The 15,074-nt window shown below is 35.5% G+C and overlaps 1 protein-coding gene across 1 annotated transcript in view; it reads left to right on the top strand.

The window, feature by feature from the left end:
- PTPRQ (protein tyrosine phosphatase, receptor type Q) overlaps window positions 1-14,573 on the top strand; it is a 103,894-nt gene extending 89,321 nt beyond the window's left edge. Inside the window, exons 41-48 of the mRNA XM_027904819.1 lie at window positions 2,668-2,758; window positions 4,123-4,199; window positions 6,637-6,771; window positions 6,887-7,012; window positions 9,138-9,286; window positions 11,065-11,200; window positions 13,723-13,846; window positions 14,125-14,573. Coding sequence (XP_027760620.1) covers window positions 2,668-2,758; window positions 4,123-4,199; window positions 6,637-6,771; window positions 6,887-7,012; window positions 9,138-9,286; window positions 11,065-11,200; window positions 13,723-13,846; window positions 14,125-14,162 — 876 coding nt within the window. The 3' untranslated portion in view covers window positions 14,163-14,573. The remainder of the gene's footprint in view (window positions 1-2,667; window positions 2,759-4,122; window positions 4,200-6,636; window positions 6,772-6,886; window positions 7,013-9,137; window positions 9,287-11,064; window positions 11,201-13,722; window positions 13,847-14,124) is intronic.
- The last annotated feature ends 501 nt before the right edge of the window (window positions 14,574-15,074 follow it).

Raw genomic sequence — 15,074 nt, 5'->3', positions numbered from 1 at the left:
TTTTACTAGCAATAGCATTTTCACATATTAATATTCATTACTGGAAAGTTTCTAGTATTACTTTCTTTAGGTGTGACCCACATTGGATAAGCCTCATAGCATTGTAACGCCTTAAATCTTAAACAATAGTGTTTTTATCAAATCAAAATCTTTGCATTCCATTTAAAATTTAGAGAAATATAAGAAACGGAGGCCTCATTCAACTAAGTTATATAGTCAACTTATAATAAATGGGTTTATATGCCATTAGTTTTTCTCTCTGAGCTTCAGCTTCCACGTTTCAGAGTGTAGTGAAATCTTCCCAGATGACTTGTCCAAGGGCAGGCAGAATTTCAAGGTGGGTTCAGTCCCTGATTCAGAATGTATTTATAGTATTTGTAGCATGTCTTAACAGATGAATAATAGGATTGACAGTGCACTTGAAACAACGTCAGAAATGACAATGCTCGGAAACAGGCAATGCATACAACAAACAATCAGACCTCAGGATTTACATTGTTTCTATCCACAAAAAACATAGTTTAGAACTTTCAAGCATGAATGTAGCTCTTTCCATTTCACTCAGTCTTGGACTCCAGGGACATTTCTGGTTTCATCTAATTTGCTGGACTGACCAAACTGCTGTACCAGAAGATCTTTAAGGTTCAGTCTCGATTACATGGGAACAGGACATTTCTGTAAACATGATGAGAAGAGAATCAAGACCTCAGAATGGATCTGGGTCCATGCCTTGTCAAATAAGACAGCTTTAAAGAAACCATAGGGAGCCAAAGTAATCGATGATGGGCACCACCCAGCTGCTATTCAAACTTCCAGCTTTTCAGCTGATTCAGGTGGCTCTCAATACCTTTGAGAAATTAATCTTTTCTGGTAACTGTCAAATTACTGAAACATAAATGCTTATAAAATTGTTCTATGATGAGTTCTGTTCATGAATAAAAAAGTGCAGTACCTCCAAATACATGACACCAGAGTGCCATTAAAGTACTACAGTAAACAAAATGCAAATTAATTATTTCAAAGTTTTCTGAGTCTGCAAAGAAATATGGTCTCTGTGAGAAGTTGTTATTGAATCTGGAAATCCAAACAGTCTTTCCTCTATTCTGAAAGTAGTAATTTAGATTGAAATCCATACTGATGCAGAGAATTAGTATGAGGCATTTGAGCACTGGTTCAGATATGAAAGTGTCATTATGAAAATAACATAATCTGCTTCTCTATTTTCTCTCTACTACAAAATCCTGTCCAGTGATGCTGCTTCTATACTAATTAACTAGAAAACTAGGACTTGGAGGAGTGAGGCAAATGAGGCTAGTTAAAGTTCACATGATATGGGATTCCATGGCCTAAAACACCTGCAAAATGATATAGTCATTTTGTGTATGTCCTTCCTTCGTGCAAAATTCAATGAGAAAAATTTTGTGTAAGAGTTTCATCTTTCTGAGTAAGAGGAATTTTAACATCTCCAGCCTTAGCTGTGTTTTACAGATAAGGCTGTCAAAATATTTGAATTAGCAAGGAAAGAAAAACACCAGAATAAAACTCTCCTGGTTTTCCATTTTTCACTACCTCTCTCATTTATTTATTTGCTAATAGTTTTTTTACTAGTAATTAATTTATTTTTTTTTTTATAAAACACAAACTGTCTCAAATACCTTAGCAAAAAACCACTTGAAACAATTAACATTGAACCTGATAGTAATGCTATCTGCCCCACTTTTGGAAGAGGCCCATACAGAGACTAACCTCTAATATTAGAAGACAAATTTGAAAGGGATTTTGAAGCGATTACTTAACACAAGTAGCAAAATTTTTTATTGTGCTCATTCAAAGCAATCTTCTCCAAATCCAATTTTTAAACTTATATCTTAGGTGGATGTTGAAACAGCTTCCATTTAACATTTGTCAAACAAAGGGAAAAATGTATTGCAGGTAATTACGTATTAGAAATTCTGGGTTTTCTGAGTTTTCTATTCTCCTAACACCGCTACAAGATCACCACATCAATGAAGTTCCTCCATTAACAAGTTATGAAGTTGTCTCCACTGTTTTAATCAATTTGGGAAATTATACCTATTTATGCTCACAGAGGTACCCATCGAATGAGTTCATCAATATGAATGATTCTCCATCCTTCCAAATAGAACTAATCACCAGTTATGAAAATGCAGTACAACCCAACATAACTTTTCCCATCCCTTTTGCAAACAGTTCTATGAACAATAGCTAATTGCAGTTGTCTCAAGTTAATTAAATTTTCATTAGTTCTCATGCTGTGGCAAGATCTGTCCAAAGCACAGGAGTCAGGAAAAGGCATTATTTAGGACTAAGGTTGAGTCAGTAGGACAATGTAACCAAGCATGTGACTTCATGAAAAAAAACAGAAAGTAACTACAAAAGGTGATAGACTGACTTTATCCAGGCTTGTAAAGGTGAAAGTTCATGTAAGCTCTAATTGTTCAACTTGACAGCATTGTCTGCAGTGCTGCATCTAACATTGCTGGTGTGACTGGGGTTGACAGTGAAGGCTCTATAATGCTTCCAGCATTTCTTAGAAAAGCACTGTGCTGCAGAACTATGGAATTTTTCCTCTTACTGGATGATTGTGTCATATTTTAAATTCACTTAAGTGCAATAGTTTTCCAACAAATATTTATTCCTCTACAGGAACTTCCCAAGTTTCTTGAAGACCTTGCTTCAACTGATGCTGATCTGCCTTGGAACAGGTCTAAGAATCGTTTCCCAAACATAAAGCCATGTATGTGAGTCTACTGATCAACCTCCCCATTTTGCTCCTTACTTTCAATAGTGCAGCATATATTTGGAATGCAAGTGTATTTTTGTTTGATCTGCTGTTGAAATGGCAGTTCAATCACATCCACATTATGAAATAATTTTCTGTCAAGTAATCTGTCTTTTCTTTGTGTTTTTTAAAGACAGTTTTATTTGCAAGTAGCTTTTAACTTGCTCTCACAAGCTTTAATATGCAGGTGCAAGAAACTGTAGCCTCAATAGTTTCTTAGCTTTGTAATTTAAGCCATGTAGCAAACTTTCTACCATTCCTGTTCATTGGATTTTTTCCCCTTTAGTAAGAAGTAATTTTTTTTAAACATGTAAAATCCACATGTTTGTGCATTTAGCCACCTCAGGGGCCTGGCTATGCTTTCTTGTGGATACATGTGCTACAGAGGTTCCACAGAAGATCAGAGTGACTGTATGATAACTTATAAGCCCAGGCTAGATATTATCACAGGAGACAGGAGTCTGTCTCTCTATACTCAACACTGCTTCATTTTTCAGTTAATAAGACAAGAAATGTCATTATTATTTTAGGCATTAGCTGTGATATGAGATGGAGTGCATGGCATTCCTTGGTTAATAATGCTACATTCTGTGCTATTAACTTTTCAGAGCAGCTGTTCCTGCTATCTATTGCCTTGTTCAAGACATACTCTAAGTTACAGTCACTAAAATTTTATATTCATGACACACAATGAAATATAAACAGACAAGATTCATAAATCTTTACCTTTGTATTCTAATTAGTTTTTAACTAAGCTGAGGATCAAACATGAAAATTTTGGTATTTTGTATATGACATGTTTCTGCGTATCTACGATGGGACAAAATCGGAAACCCTCAGGTTTTTTTTTTTTTATAACAAGTTTACCTTATGTAAAATAAGTAAAACTATGTAAAAATGCCAGGATCTGGCTCAAATCTGTGACCTGGGCAGCAAGTACATAGGAAAAACTGTCAGATGCCTGCCCCTGCTGTCTGATCCACACAGAGGTTGTGTGTGCTAGAACAGCATGGCTCTAAGTACACAGGCTACTTTTAGGCAGAGAATATTCCCATACATACATCCCACTGAAGGTTTTGGCACCTTTTAAAGTAAGAAGTATTATCTAAAACATGTCTGGAACGTTAAAGAATGTCCATACAGTAATGGAAATAGGTTGAATTACCTTTGTAATTAGTGTTCTACTGTGTCAAATATTGTTAGATTAGCAACAAACCCAGTATTTTTTATTTATTAGCACTTCAGGAACACTTATTATTACATATTTCTATGTTTTTTTAAGAAATCTTCTGGTTAACTAGACTTCATTTCCATGATAGATAATAACAACAGAGTAAAGCTGATGCCTGATGCTGGTATTCCTGGATCTGACTACATTAATGCCAGCTACGTGTCTGTAAGTAGAAAGTCTCTCACATTTTTACTATATTGTTTTCTAGTAGAAGAGAGAGTCAAAAAATAACTTGCAAGAAGAACAGAATTCTATTTTTTCTTTCATTCACTACAGCCACTGTTGCCATGGCATTTTTCAAGTGACTCCTGTGGCACTGATCATGACTAATTAAAAGTACACATGATTCCATTTTCATTGCTAAACAATGGTTTCCAGTAAGAATCAAAACGGTGTCCAGCAAATTACTTTTTATAAATTGTCTCATACCATTATTATTAAAGAAAATTGTGAAACTCCCACAGAGGTCGATTGTTTAGACAGGTGTTATTTGGTCTCTTGGTTCAGGAGTTAGAGTTGTCGCATACGAACAGGACAATGTAAAGATAACTGAACTGAAAACTTTTATAGAAATGGCTGATAGATTTGGCATGGCCCTTATTATTTTGTGAAAGGTGTGACAGAGGAAAATGCAAATAGGCTTCTTGAGGAAGAAACTAATACTATATTCCTCATCATCAGCTTTCTTCCTAGACTTTTCATTTTTTTTATTGTGTACTCAGTAAATTCTTTATCTATATTTTTACCTGATTTTTGTCCTGTTGAACTCAAAGCATGAATTATAATTATGTATTTAATTTCTTTTAGCAGTGGCTGGTGATCTCACATGAGGTCAAGACCTGATTTGCATTACACACTTTTCAAACACATAGTAAGACATCCAGACTGTAGTCTAAACTGATGACACAGTGGCAAGTAGAAATAGTTATTTCCAGGTAAATGAAAGACAATCACAGAGAATAAGCCATGGAGCTGAGAGCATCTTCTTTTCTCATTAGAAAATGCTGTTTATTCCCTTTATATGGAATATCTTTGTTCTGACAGTTAGCAGATAGAGAGAACCATACCACTTGACACTGGGACTATACAGAGAACAACTGTGAAGGAAAACAGACAGCTTGGAGCATGGCCTAGTCTTTACCCTTCCTATCACTAACTGAAATGTCATGTCTTATGCAGGGAACATGAACAGCAACTTCCAAAAACCTGCAGCAAAAACCAGTTACAGAGAATGTTCCCCGCTGAGATTTTGCTGGTCTTTACTGCATACAGGCATCTCATTCTGGGTCACCATTCATCTGTCAATAGGCAACTCTGATGTTACTATTTCTCAAGGCTACAGCTTTGCCCTTTAAATCTCTATGTATTTGTAGATGTGTAAATATATAAATGCATATAACCGAACCTCTGCAATATCTGTGTGTGTGTATTTACATACCTAATTATCTAGGTGTATATACATATGCACAAATATAAAGGGAGGAAAGGACAAGTCTTGTATATAGTTTTAACAAATGGGAACTCTGCAGCTACTTTTATTTGCTTGGGTTAAACAATAAAGTAGCTGAACTGTGAGCTTTGCATCCCTGAATCATAGTTTCTCACCTTGCTCTCACATTAGGGAGGATTAACATAGTTTCCCATTTCCACCTGTTCTTTATATTATAGATGGAGTAAGTAACAGACAGCTGTGAATTATAGGGCTATAATTCTGAAAAGGAGCTTTAGTGGTGCTGTAAACCTCTGCGTCAGTTGTTTTGAGCAATAAGCGGAACTCTGTGATATTATAAACTGCTAGTACTACAGCATAAATTTATTGTTATTATTGTTATTTTACTTTCTGTAGACATAGCAGTTCCTGTAGGTATGCTTTGTTTATTTGAGGAAACAAGTGAAACCACACACTGACAGCACTTACACAGATTTTTTTCAACAAGCTTCCTTCCTCCCAAGTTTTACATCAATTTATAAATTTATAAATGAATTAAACAGTATAAGGCAAAGCTAAAATAAAAGTCTATGTCTAAAGTAGGTTTTTTGAAGACCTTTTATCAGAGATCATTTCTCTGAGTAAGCCCCAGCCCTAAGTTACAGCAGATCCCTGATGAGCACAAGAAGAACAAGGTCATCAGTGGGGATGACCTTGCTCTCAGACTGCTCCTTAGTTGTTTCCCTGGTTCCACTGCTCCTTAGCAGTATTTAATTCTACTGTGTTGGCCACCTCAGACATAGTTCTTGATGGCCCCTGCCTACATCTACAGTAAGGCTGGTATGAAGCCTTAGATACTTTTAAATGGGAATTGATGACCTAAAATCCCTGTAATTTCTCTGCTAAATGCATTTCTATTAGCATGGCATTTCCCAAACTTTAGTAGACTATTGTTTCATAACTGGACTAAAAAAAAAAATATGCTGTTACTTCCTTAGTTTTCCAAGGCAGACTGCCATGCAGTGCTTAGCCAGGCCTATGCCAATTTGCTTAATATGTCTGACTAGGTTTTAGCCTTAGGTGTGACAGTTACAGGCACAACTATGAGTCACATGCAAACTCCTTTTTTTTTCCTTGCCAACCATTATGTGTAAAATGTTTTCTTTTCCTTAGGGTTATTTATGCCCAAATGAGTTTATTGCAACTCAGGGACCATTACCAGGAACAGTGGGCGATTTCTGGAGAATGGTGTGGGAGACAAGAGCTAAAACACTTGTGATGCTTACACAGTGTTTTGAAAAAGGACGTGTAAGTTACCAGTGTACCAATTAAAAGCATTTGATATGATTGTAAATTCTGTATTTAGTTTCTGTCAAGACTATAATACAATAATGTTAATTAATTAGTAATCATCTCCCTGCAGATAAGATGTCATCAGTACTGGCCAGAAGATAATAAACCAGTGACTGTGTTTGGGGATATAGTGATTACTAAATTGATGGAAGATGTTCAAATAGATTGGACCATCAGAGATCTAAAAATTGAAAGGGTAAGCCAGAACTGGAAGCTGATTTTATAAAATCCATCCAACACCCCAAAGAATATCAGACGTACTCTATCCCACCCAACTACCCCCTCAGTGTTCTTCTTTTAATCTTTTAATGCATATACACTGTACTCCCTGGTTATCCTACATTTTGTTTTCATTCATGTTTTATTTCCTGAGAATTTCTGTGACAAAGAGGTCAGATATTTTTCTAACAAGCTTTGAAGGGCCTATCAAGGTTACTGAAACTCTGATCTGGTGGGAGGTGAGGTTTCTACTTGGGCACCTCAATTATCTGTTCTAGAAAGGAGTAATCTTAACCATTCTGGAATCAGACAAATCCCTTTGAATGTATCCCTTACACATTAAAGGAAAAGATTCTTTGATGCAGCTGTTTTGCATTGTACCACCAGCCATTTTGGCCTCCACCCCCAGGAGATGCACCCAATATAAACGAGAATCATCAGTATTACTCCCACTCTTTGTGCTGGGAAATGGTGTTAGGGCTACAGCATAGATCCACAGCTATAGTTCTCACTCTCTGGAAAAATTATTACTCAGTATTAAGTTAGAGCAGCAGGAAGGCTCAGAAACAACCTGAGAATAATGACCCAAGATTAAGTCAGACTTTTTATGCACTCCCAACCTTGATATGTGTTGTATATAGTCCAGCCAGATCCTATAACCTGAACTTGGCTATCCAAACACGTGTATTACTATTCTGTGGCACGTGCATGTGACAAAAGGCACACGGGAGTTAGGGGATTGTCTCAGTGGTCACCCAGTAAGGATATATTGTGCACATAGTACAGGGCAACTGAACATTTAAAAATAGTTGAGAGAAGTCTTTTTTCAGCTAAAATAGGACATAGAGTAAACAAGACTGGAAAAGGGACTATTTAGAGTAAATATGCATGTCAGCAAAATGTGAAGTCACGTGTGTTAATGAGCGGGAGCATGGGAAGATAATCTGACTTGACATTTACTATAGGTGAACTACCCTGCAGAACAGGTTATGCCCTTTACAAGCATGTCATTAAATGTGTCATATTGCTGGTTTTAAGATTGTACTTCATCTTCCCTTCACAAGTGGGTGGGTTCTTGATGACCTTCCACTGAAAGTAAGAGGCATATATGAAGCAAATAACTCAAAATTGAATCCATATTGCATCCAAAGTAATTTCTCTTTAATTTTTATGTTGACTAATTTTTAGAAAAAGCATCGACGTGAAGTAGTTGCTACACATAATTGCTCATATTTGTTCAGTGTTACTTGCAATATGAAAGGAGCAAATGACTGATTCAAGGGAAATTTAAAAAAATCAGAACTGGTTCATTACACAACAGTTTATTAAACTGTATCACTCATTGTTGCAGGATATTGTGAATGTTAAAACACATGGCTTAAAAAAATCTTCATAATTTAGGGGAAGAAAATTCTGACAAGTACTATTAAATTTTGAGATACTGTCTCTGGCTAAATTCACAGGTCACAAACTATAGATATATTGTTGTAGTGTTTTATAATGTTCCTTAATATTTTTCCTTAACCACTTTTGGTAACTGGATATTGATCTTGACAGGCCTTTAGCATGGTCCTGTTCTTTCATTTTTATGTCCTTCATAAATGATTTAGATATCAGATAATAACCTGCACTTTTCTTTAGGTTGCTGTTGCTGCTGCTCTGATTGAGAGGGCATCAAACACTTAGAAAATATATCAGTGTTTACCAGTGTATGTGGGTTTGCCTTCACTACACTGGATCAGTCTTGGAGTGGTTACCTTTTTCCTAAACAAATTTCTCATTCCAGTTCACTAATCTTCTAAATGAGTCACAGAAATTTCAACCTTCAATCTAAAAATTACATTGATACAGTAACTGAAATGGAGAGTGACTGCCAAAGTCATTAATAGCTCCTGAAAGATAGACTTGATGCCATTTCAAGAAAACCCACCTGCCATAAGCTCTGAGCACAACAAATTATTCCTTCATGCCATTACATCTTATATTTATTGTGCTATTCAGACTTTATTTTTTACATGAAATTGTTGAGAAGGCTATATGTAACTTACTGAACCTTCTGTAACATTTCTTCTGTAAAAATTACCTTATTTTATATTCTCCAGCATGGAGACTGCATGACGGTGCGACAGTGTAACTTTACTTCTTGGCCAGAACACGGAGTCCCTGAAACGACTGCACCAATTATCCATTTTGTAAAACTTATCCGTGCAAGTCGGGCACATGATAACACACCAATGGTGGTTCACTGCAGGTAAGCACATTCACCAAATCATTGTTTAGTGTCTTAGAATTTCAAGTGTGTATTAATGTGCAGGAAAGTTGCCAGAAGAACAAAAACAAAGACTGAGTACACAGATATCATTCTAGTATGGACAGCAATGAAGTTCCTCTAGCAGTTCTTAATCCTTTCTGGGAGGAAAAACGCCAAAGTGTGTAGGTTCTTCCATTCATGGAAAGCCATTGAGGTGATGTCAGTGAAATTATTGCTTCAACAATTACCATAAGGTACTGCTGGATTTACCTCTGGTTTCCTCTTTAACCATAAGAGGAGAAATAGCAATGACTTATGTTTATTTAAATTACTTCTATTATAATTAGAGCTCTTCTTAACAAACAAGTATAAAAAAATGTATTTATAATGTACATGTCACATATCATAAGGAAGAAACTATTTGGAAGCCACAGAGAATGACAAATAGGAATAAAGGTTTGCATAGGCCAGATTTCAAACTCTATTGTCTGTCAACAGATAAAATCTATATTTAGACTCTTAAATAAATGGTCTGCTGTTCAGCTATCATAGTTCCAATTGGTTTCATACTCAACACCCTTAGACTGCTCTTTTAAAGAGTGTGTGGGGAAGGCTGTCCCAAGCAAAGTATTGAGTGTGTCTGCATTTTTGTGCAGGTTGGTGTTCCTGCTGAATGAGTGGGCACACTCCAAAAGAGCAGTCTTATCTCAGATTTGATTCTTTGCCTCATTCTCATGTGGTACTTGGAAATATGTGAAAGAAAAGCTGGCTTTGGTGCCAGAAATCTCTTCCCTAACCATCCACTTTATCATGCGTGGGAGTTCTTTTTATTTGTCCTCAGTGTCCTCAGGGTGCCACCCACAATGGGTGGTAAAGCCTCATTTATTAGAGATCATTGTCTTTGACAGACATTCCCCTATACTACAAGGGCCAGAGAGACTATTACAGGAGAGAACAACACACTCTTCATGTTTTCAGAACACTGACATTCTCTGGAACCCCTCTGCAATGAATCCTATCCTGTTTTCAGAAAGCAGAAATGTAAAGGGGCCACCACTGGCCAGATACTCCACTTATGCTCAAATTCCTAATGTTTACAAAACTTCTTTACATGTTTTCATATTCAGAGAACTCATTCATTGCTTTCTGATCATTAGATCTTGCAAGTTCAAGAGTTTTGCTATATATCTCCTGATTATCTGCGGTGATATACCCTGCATTTATTATACCAGTTGCAAGGAAGTCTGATAATGATTTTCAGAAAATCATGTTCATTATGAGGCCTTTAAATAAAACACTAGCTAGCACCATGTCTTGCATATTCATCCTCCTTTTAAAAGTATTTTCTTTTAAATGTTTTACCAGATCCCATGTAGTTTTGTGTCAAATACCAAAAGTATCTCAGAATCCAGATGTGTTTTCGCAAAATCTTAAGCCTTTTTTCTTTCCGTTAGTGAGCTCTAGAAAACTCACAGAAAAGCTGTAGAATGTTTTTTCCACTCAAACAGGTTTGGTTTACATATATTTTATTTGTCTGATGCAACCCTTTTGCAAAATCAAAATCAGAACGTGGCTCAAATCAAGATGGCTCAAGAGTTCACTTTATTCCATTCAGCAAGGAGACACACACATCACGACATGTAAATACTGAAAAAAGATTAGGGTTTTTTTCCAAAGTTTTCTTTTCATAATAAAATTAATTTATCTAGAGTATTCTAAGAAAATATAAAAAGCATTAGCATAAAGGCTTTGTTTTATCTCATGTATTGTGTTTGCAGTGCTGGTGTTGGAAGAACAGGTGTTTATATTGCACTTGACCATTTAACCCAACATGTAAATGACCATGATTTTGTGGATATCTATGGACTTGTAGCCGAGCTAAGAAGTGAAAGAATGTGTATGGTACAGAATCTGGTAAGATGTAGCTATTCTGTTTTCCTATTGTTAAAAAGTTAATCATCTCATTTTCTGATCTACAAACAAGACTAGAAAGCTCATAATAATGAACTGTATAAAACATTTTTACCAAACTCTGCTCATGTTTATTTCAAGCAATGTGCAGATATATGGTCTGTATCTATTTAAGTATACTTGGCCAGCAAAGTCTTGACAAGTGCTGAAAAGAGAGCTATTTAGATTTTAGAACCTACACAGCAATTTCTCAGGATTTGAGACAGTTTATTGCATGTTTTGGGAGAAGAACACTTGTTAAATTAAAAATGGATTTGCTCATTCACTACCTAATTTGATTTTATTTAACTACTTAACTGTGATTTTTTTTGTGTGTATGTATATGTGGCATAGTCCTCTAAACTTTTAAATATTCATTTACCTTTGAACTCATTACTGATTCCTTGATCGTGTTTCATTTGCATCAGATAAAATAGCACACACAAATAAATTTATACACAGACTTCAGTGTTAAAAATCAAGGCAATTGTGGGTTTGGGGTCTAAAAAAGGACATTTCTGGCAGATTTATTCAGTGTGGATATAAGTTTGTGATATACTGCTGGTGAGGAAGACCTCTGCCATATCTGGAATTCTGAGTGTATGTAAAGGAGTAATAGAAGAATATAAAGTTGATCCTAAATGCCCAGTGGAACAGAAATCAGCCGTATTTGCATAAGGCTCCTGGCAAAAGTCTCCCACAGGCCAGATCTAACCCATAACCTGAAGCCTTTGAGTCTACAGCACAACTCACTACCTTCTCAGTATGGATGAGTACTTTCAGGATGAACCTCCTCACAACTGATAGATTTAAATTGATTTTAATGTAAGGAGACTTGGTCCATTGGGAATGCAATTCTGCTATTCCATATCACTGCAGAATATAGGAAAAATGTGTCAGAATATACAAAGCAGTTAACCTCTCTTCAGCAACTGCGCTTCAGAAGATTTTCTGAGACCTCCTGGTGATACTCTGCCATGATATATCTTCTAAGGTGCAGTCTGATTACCATTTGCTTTAAATTTTTCTGTCTGAAGTCTTGATGAAACTAAATGATTGCCAGGATTTTCTTGTGATGATGAATCCTGGGAATGTTTTTTGGTTGTTGTTTCACACTTCTGACTGGAAGTAGAATCGTCTGAAAATAAATCAAAAGCTGGAAGAAATTTAATGGGAGCACTCCCAAAATAAAATAATTAAATGGTAAGACATTAGATAAGATCAACGTACATTTTTAAAATATGCATAAGTTTTGTATGCCTCTTTATTTGCATATTTGGGCAGGGAAAAGGTGTGCCAAAATGCAATACAAGATGATGGCGTCATAGTTCTGATTTCCTAACAGATCAAGAATCAATCTGTATGCTAGTTGAAAAAGTCTGAGACAGGTTGTTCTCTGTCCAGGTAATTTCTAGCTCATGTTTGCAAGACTACAAAAGTCAGATCAGTACAAAACTTGCCCAGAGGGAATCAATCTTGTAAAGTTTTATGGTGGATTCAGAAGTCAAGCTATTCTGAGAGGTCTGTTATAAAATACTGTTGAGTTGCCCATTAATCAGATTTTACGTGATCAGCACAGAAGATATAAAGAGAGGAGCAATTCCTTCCCAGAGCTCAGTTTAGAGATCCATCAGTCAAACTGTCTATAAGACCTATGGGTAAAAAAAGTAAAAACTGATTGTTCTCAGACCTGTATTTTGCTTGTTTATAGCTTCAAAATACTTTTCCTTTTGCCAACAGTCACAATCTGTTACTGTAGCCAATGGATGCAGAATAGTTAAGAATGTCATTGATTCGAACTGGGAAAATAACTTGTTACACGTACATTGCCCAGGTAGCATGCTTCATTCTCCCCTGGCAAACCCAGAAAGATTTTATTGCCTTATTTTGTTTTTCTCTTTTCAGACTTTATGTCCTTGGAAGTGTCAGATTAACTTTGCACTATAGTTTGCTAAAAACGAGGCTACAGTTCAAGTAGTATCACTAAAAATAATGTGGGTTTTTTTGCTCCTGGCAATGGTGCATGCTCCTGGAACATAAAGGTTTAGCTTTACTTGAACTTCTGCATTTGAGTGCACCCTGCTGGTTTTCTCTATGCTAGAAAGAGGGAAATTTTCTTATCTAAATATTACATTCACATGGTTCAGTTTCTTCAGTCTGAATCTAGTGGCAAAAAGTCTTTTCATAGAGCAAACTTTCACAGAAAATTTTGGAAGAGCTTATTAGTCTCAGTTATGGTTAATGTAATTTCACATATCTTACTGTGCATAAAGGTTAATAAGTTTTGACAAATTTTAAAGCACTATGCTTCATAATGAACGAAATCAGATCAGGCATATATGATGCGGTCACTGAAGTACTGAGATTGCTAAGTTAAACTGCAGTTACTTTGAGAATATCTAGATGTTACAAAAAAATTAAAAAACTTTTGGTATTAGAAGTACATTTTTCTTCTAACCAAGCATCTTTAAATTCACATCTTACAGGCACAGTATATATTTTTACATCAGTGTGTACTGGATCTGTTGACAAGCAAGGGAAGTAGTCAGCCCATATGTTTTGTAAATTATTCAGCACTGCAAAAGATGGACTCTCTGGATGCCATGGAAGGTAAGGAGATACAAACTGTCTCAAAATAATTTTTTCATAGACTTGTCCAGACTAAGAAGCAGGAAAAAAATACTTTGACATGCATTTTTTGGCTTCAAAAATGTAAATTTCTAACATTTTGCTGCTTTTTATTCTTCCTCATAGTAATAGCCATTGCTCAAGCTTTCAACTTCTTTTTCCCTGCAAAATCTTCTAAATTCAGCCAAAAATAGTCATCTGCCACTACTTACTATTTGTTTACAAGGTAGATTAGCATAATGTATTTGTTTCTTTTTCAGGTGATGTGGAGCTTGAATGGGAAGAAACTACCATGTAAATACTAGGAGTAAATATGGAAGAAAATGAGATTTTGAAAGTCAAAGTCATATTTTTCTAAGCACAGGGGCCAAAGTGAATTCCCCTATTTTGATGATTAAAGCAAGCATCTTCTCTTCTATCAATGTGCCTTCAGAAATAAGTTTAAGTATTTTATTCAGAAAACTGAGCAATAGTGATTTGGAGTACCTTTGCACAGACTGCACTTCTGGTGTTATATAAACAGTGCACCCAGTATGTGTTTAAGTATAAAGTGTGTTTGAACATATTCCTTTTTTTTCTGATTATCTTTGTAAAAGAAAAATGAGCCAAATAAGATGTAAAAATTTCATATTTCCTTTGAACTTTTTTTGGTGTGAATTTGCTGTGTTCTGCATGTTTTGGTTTTAAGTAAAAGCTACAGTTTCTTGAATCATTCTTGCTAGATTGGCTTCAGTTTTGTCAGTTTTTGCAGATTAATTCCAATACCATCACAATGATATTTACATAACTGTATGTTCTTGTGTTTTGAATATTTTTTTTACAAGTGGTAGCATATCAGCTCATGATCCTGAACAGCTGAAGAGTCACCTTCTGACATGGAAAGGATTATTCAACTCTTACACAGCACACAGTAGCTCTTCAGGGACACTTGGGGCTATTTAAGCTATTTAATAATCAGTAGGTTGTTTTTTTAAATATATAATGGCGATTGCATATGTTCAATTCAGAAGAAAGTATTTAACACTTATGCTACTTTTTCAAATATAAAATAAAATAAAACTATAAATCTATTATCTATTACAAAGAATTTTAGATTGACTCATGTAATAGAATGTTTAGAATTCATTCACATTTCTTGAATATAACACTATTCAGTATTTCAAAAGATTGCTCAAAATTTACTGTCAACGTATTTTATGACAGTGTTGTC

The sequence above is a fragment of the Empidonax traillii genome, unplaced genomic scaffold (assembly GCF_003031625.1).
Source record: "Empidonax traillii isolate 1590-97213 ecotype Southwest subspecies unplaced genomic scaffold, ASM303162v1 scaffold1095:size333308, whole genome shotgun sequence".
Lineage (NCBI taxonomy): Eukaryota > Metazoa > Chordata > Aves > Passeriformes > Tyrannidae > Empidonax > Empidonax traillii.
Note: the sequence above shows the minus strand (reverse complement) of the source record. Positions and strands in the feature narration are given on the sequence as shown.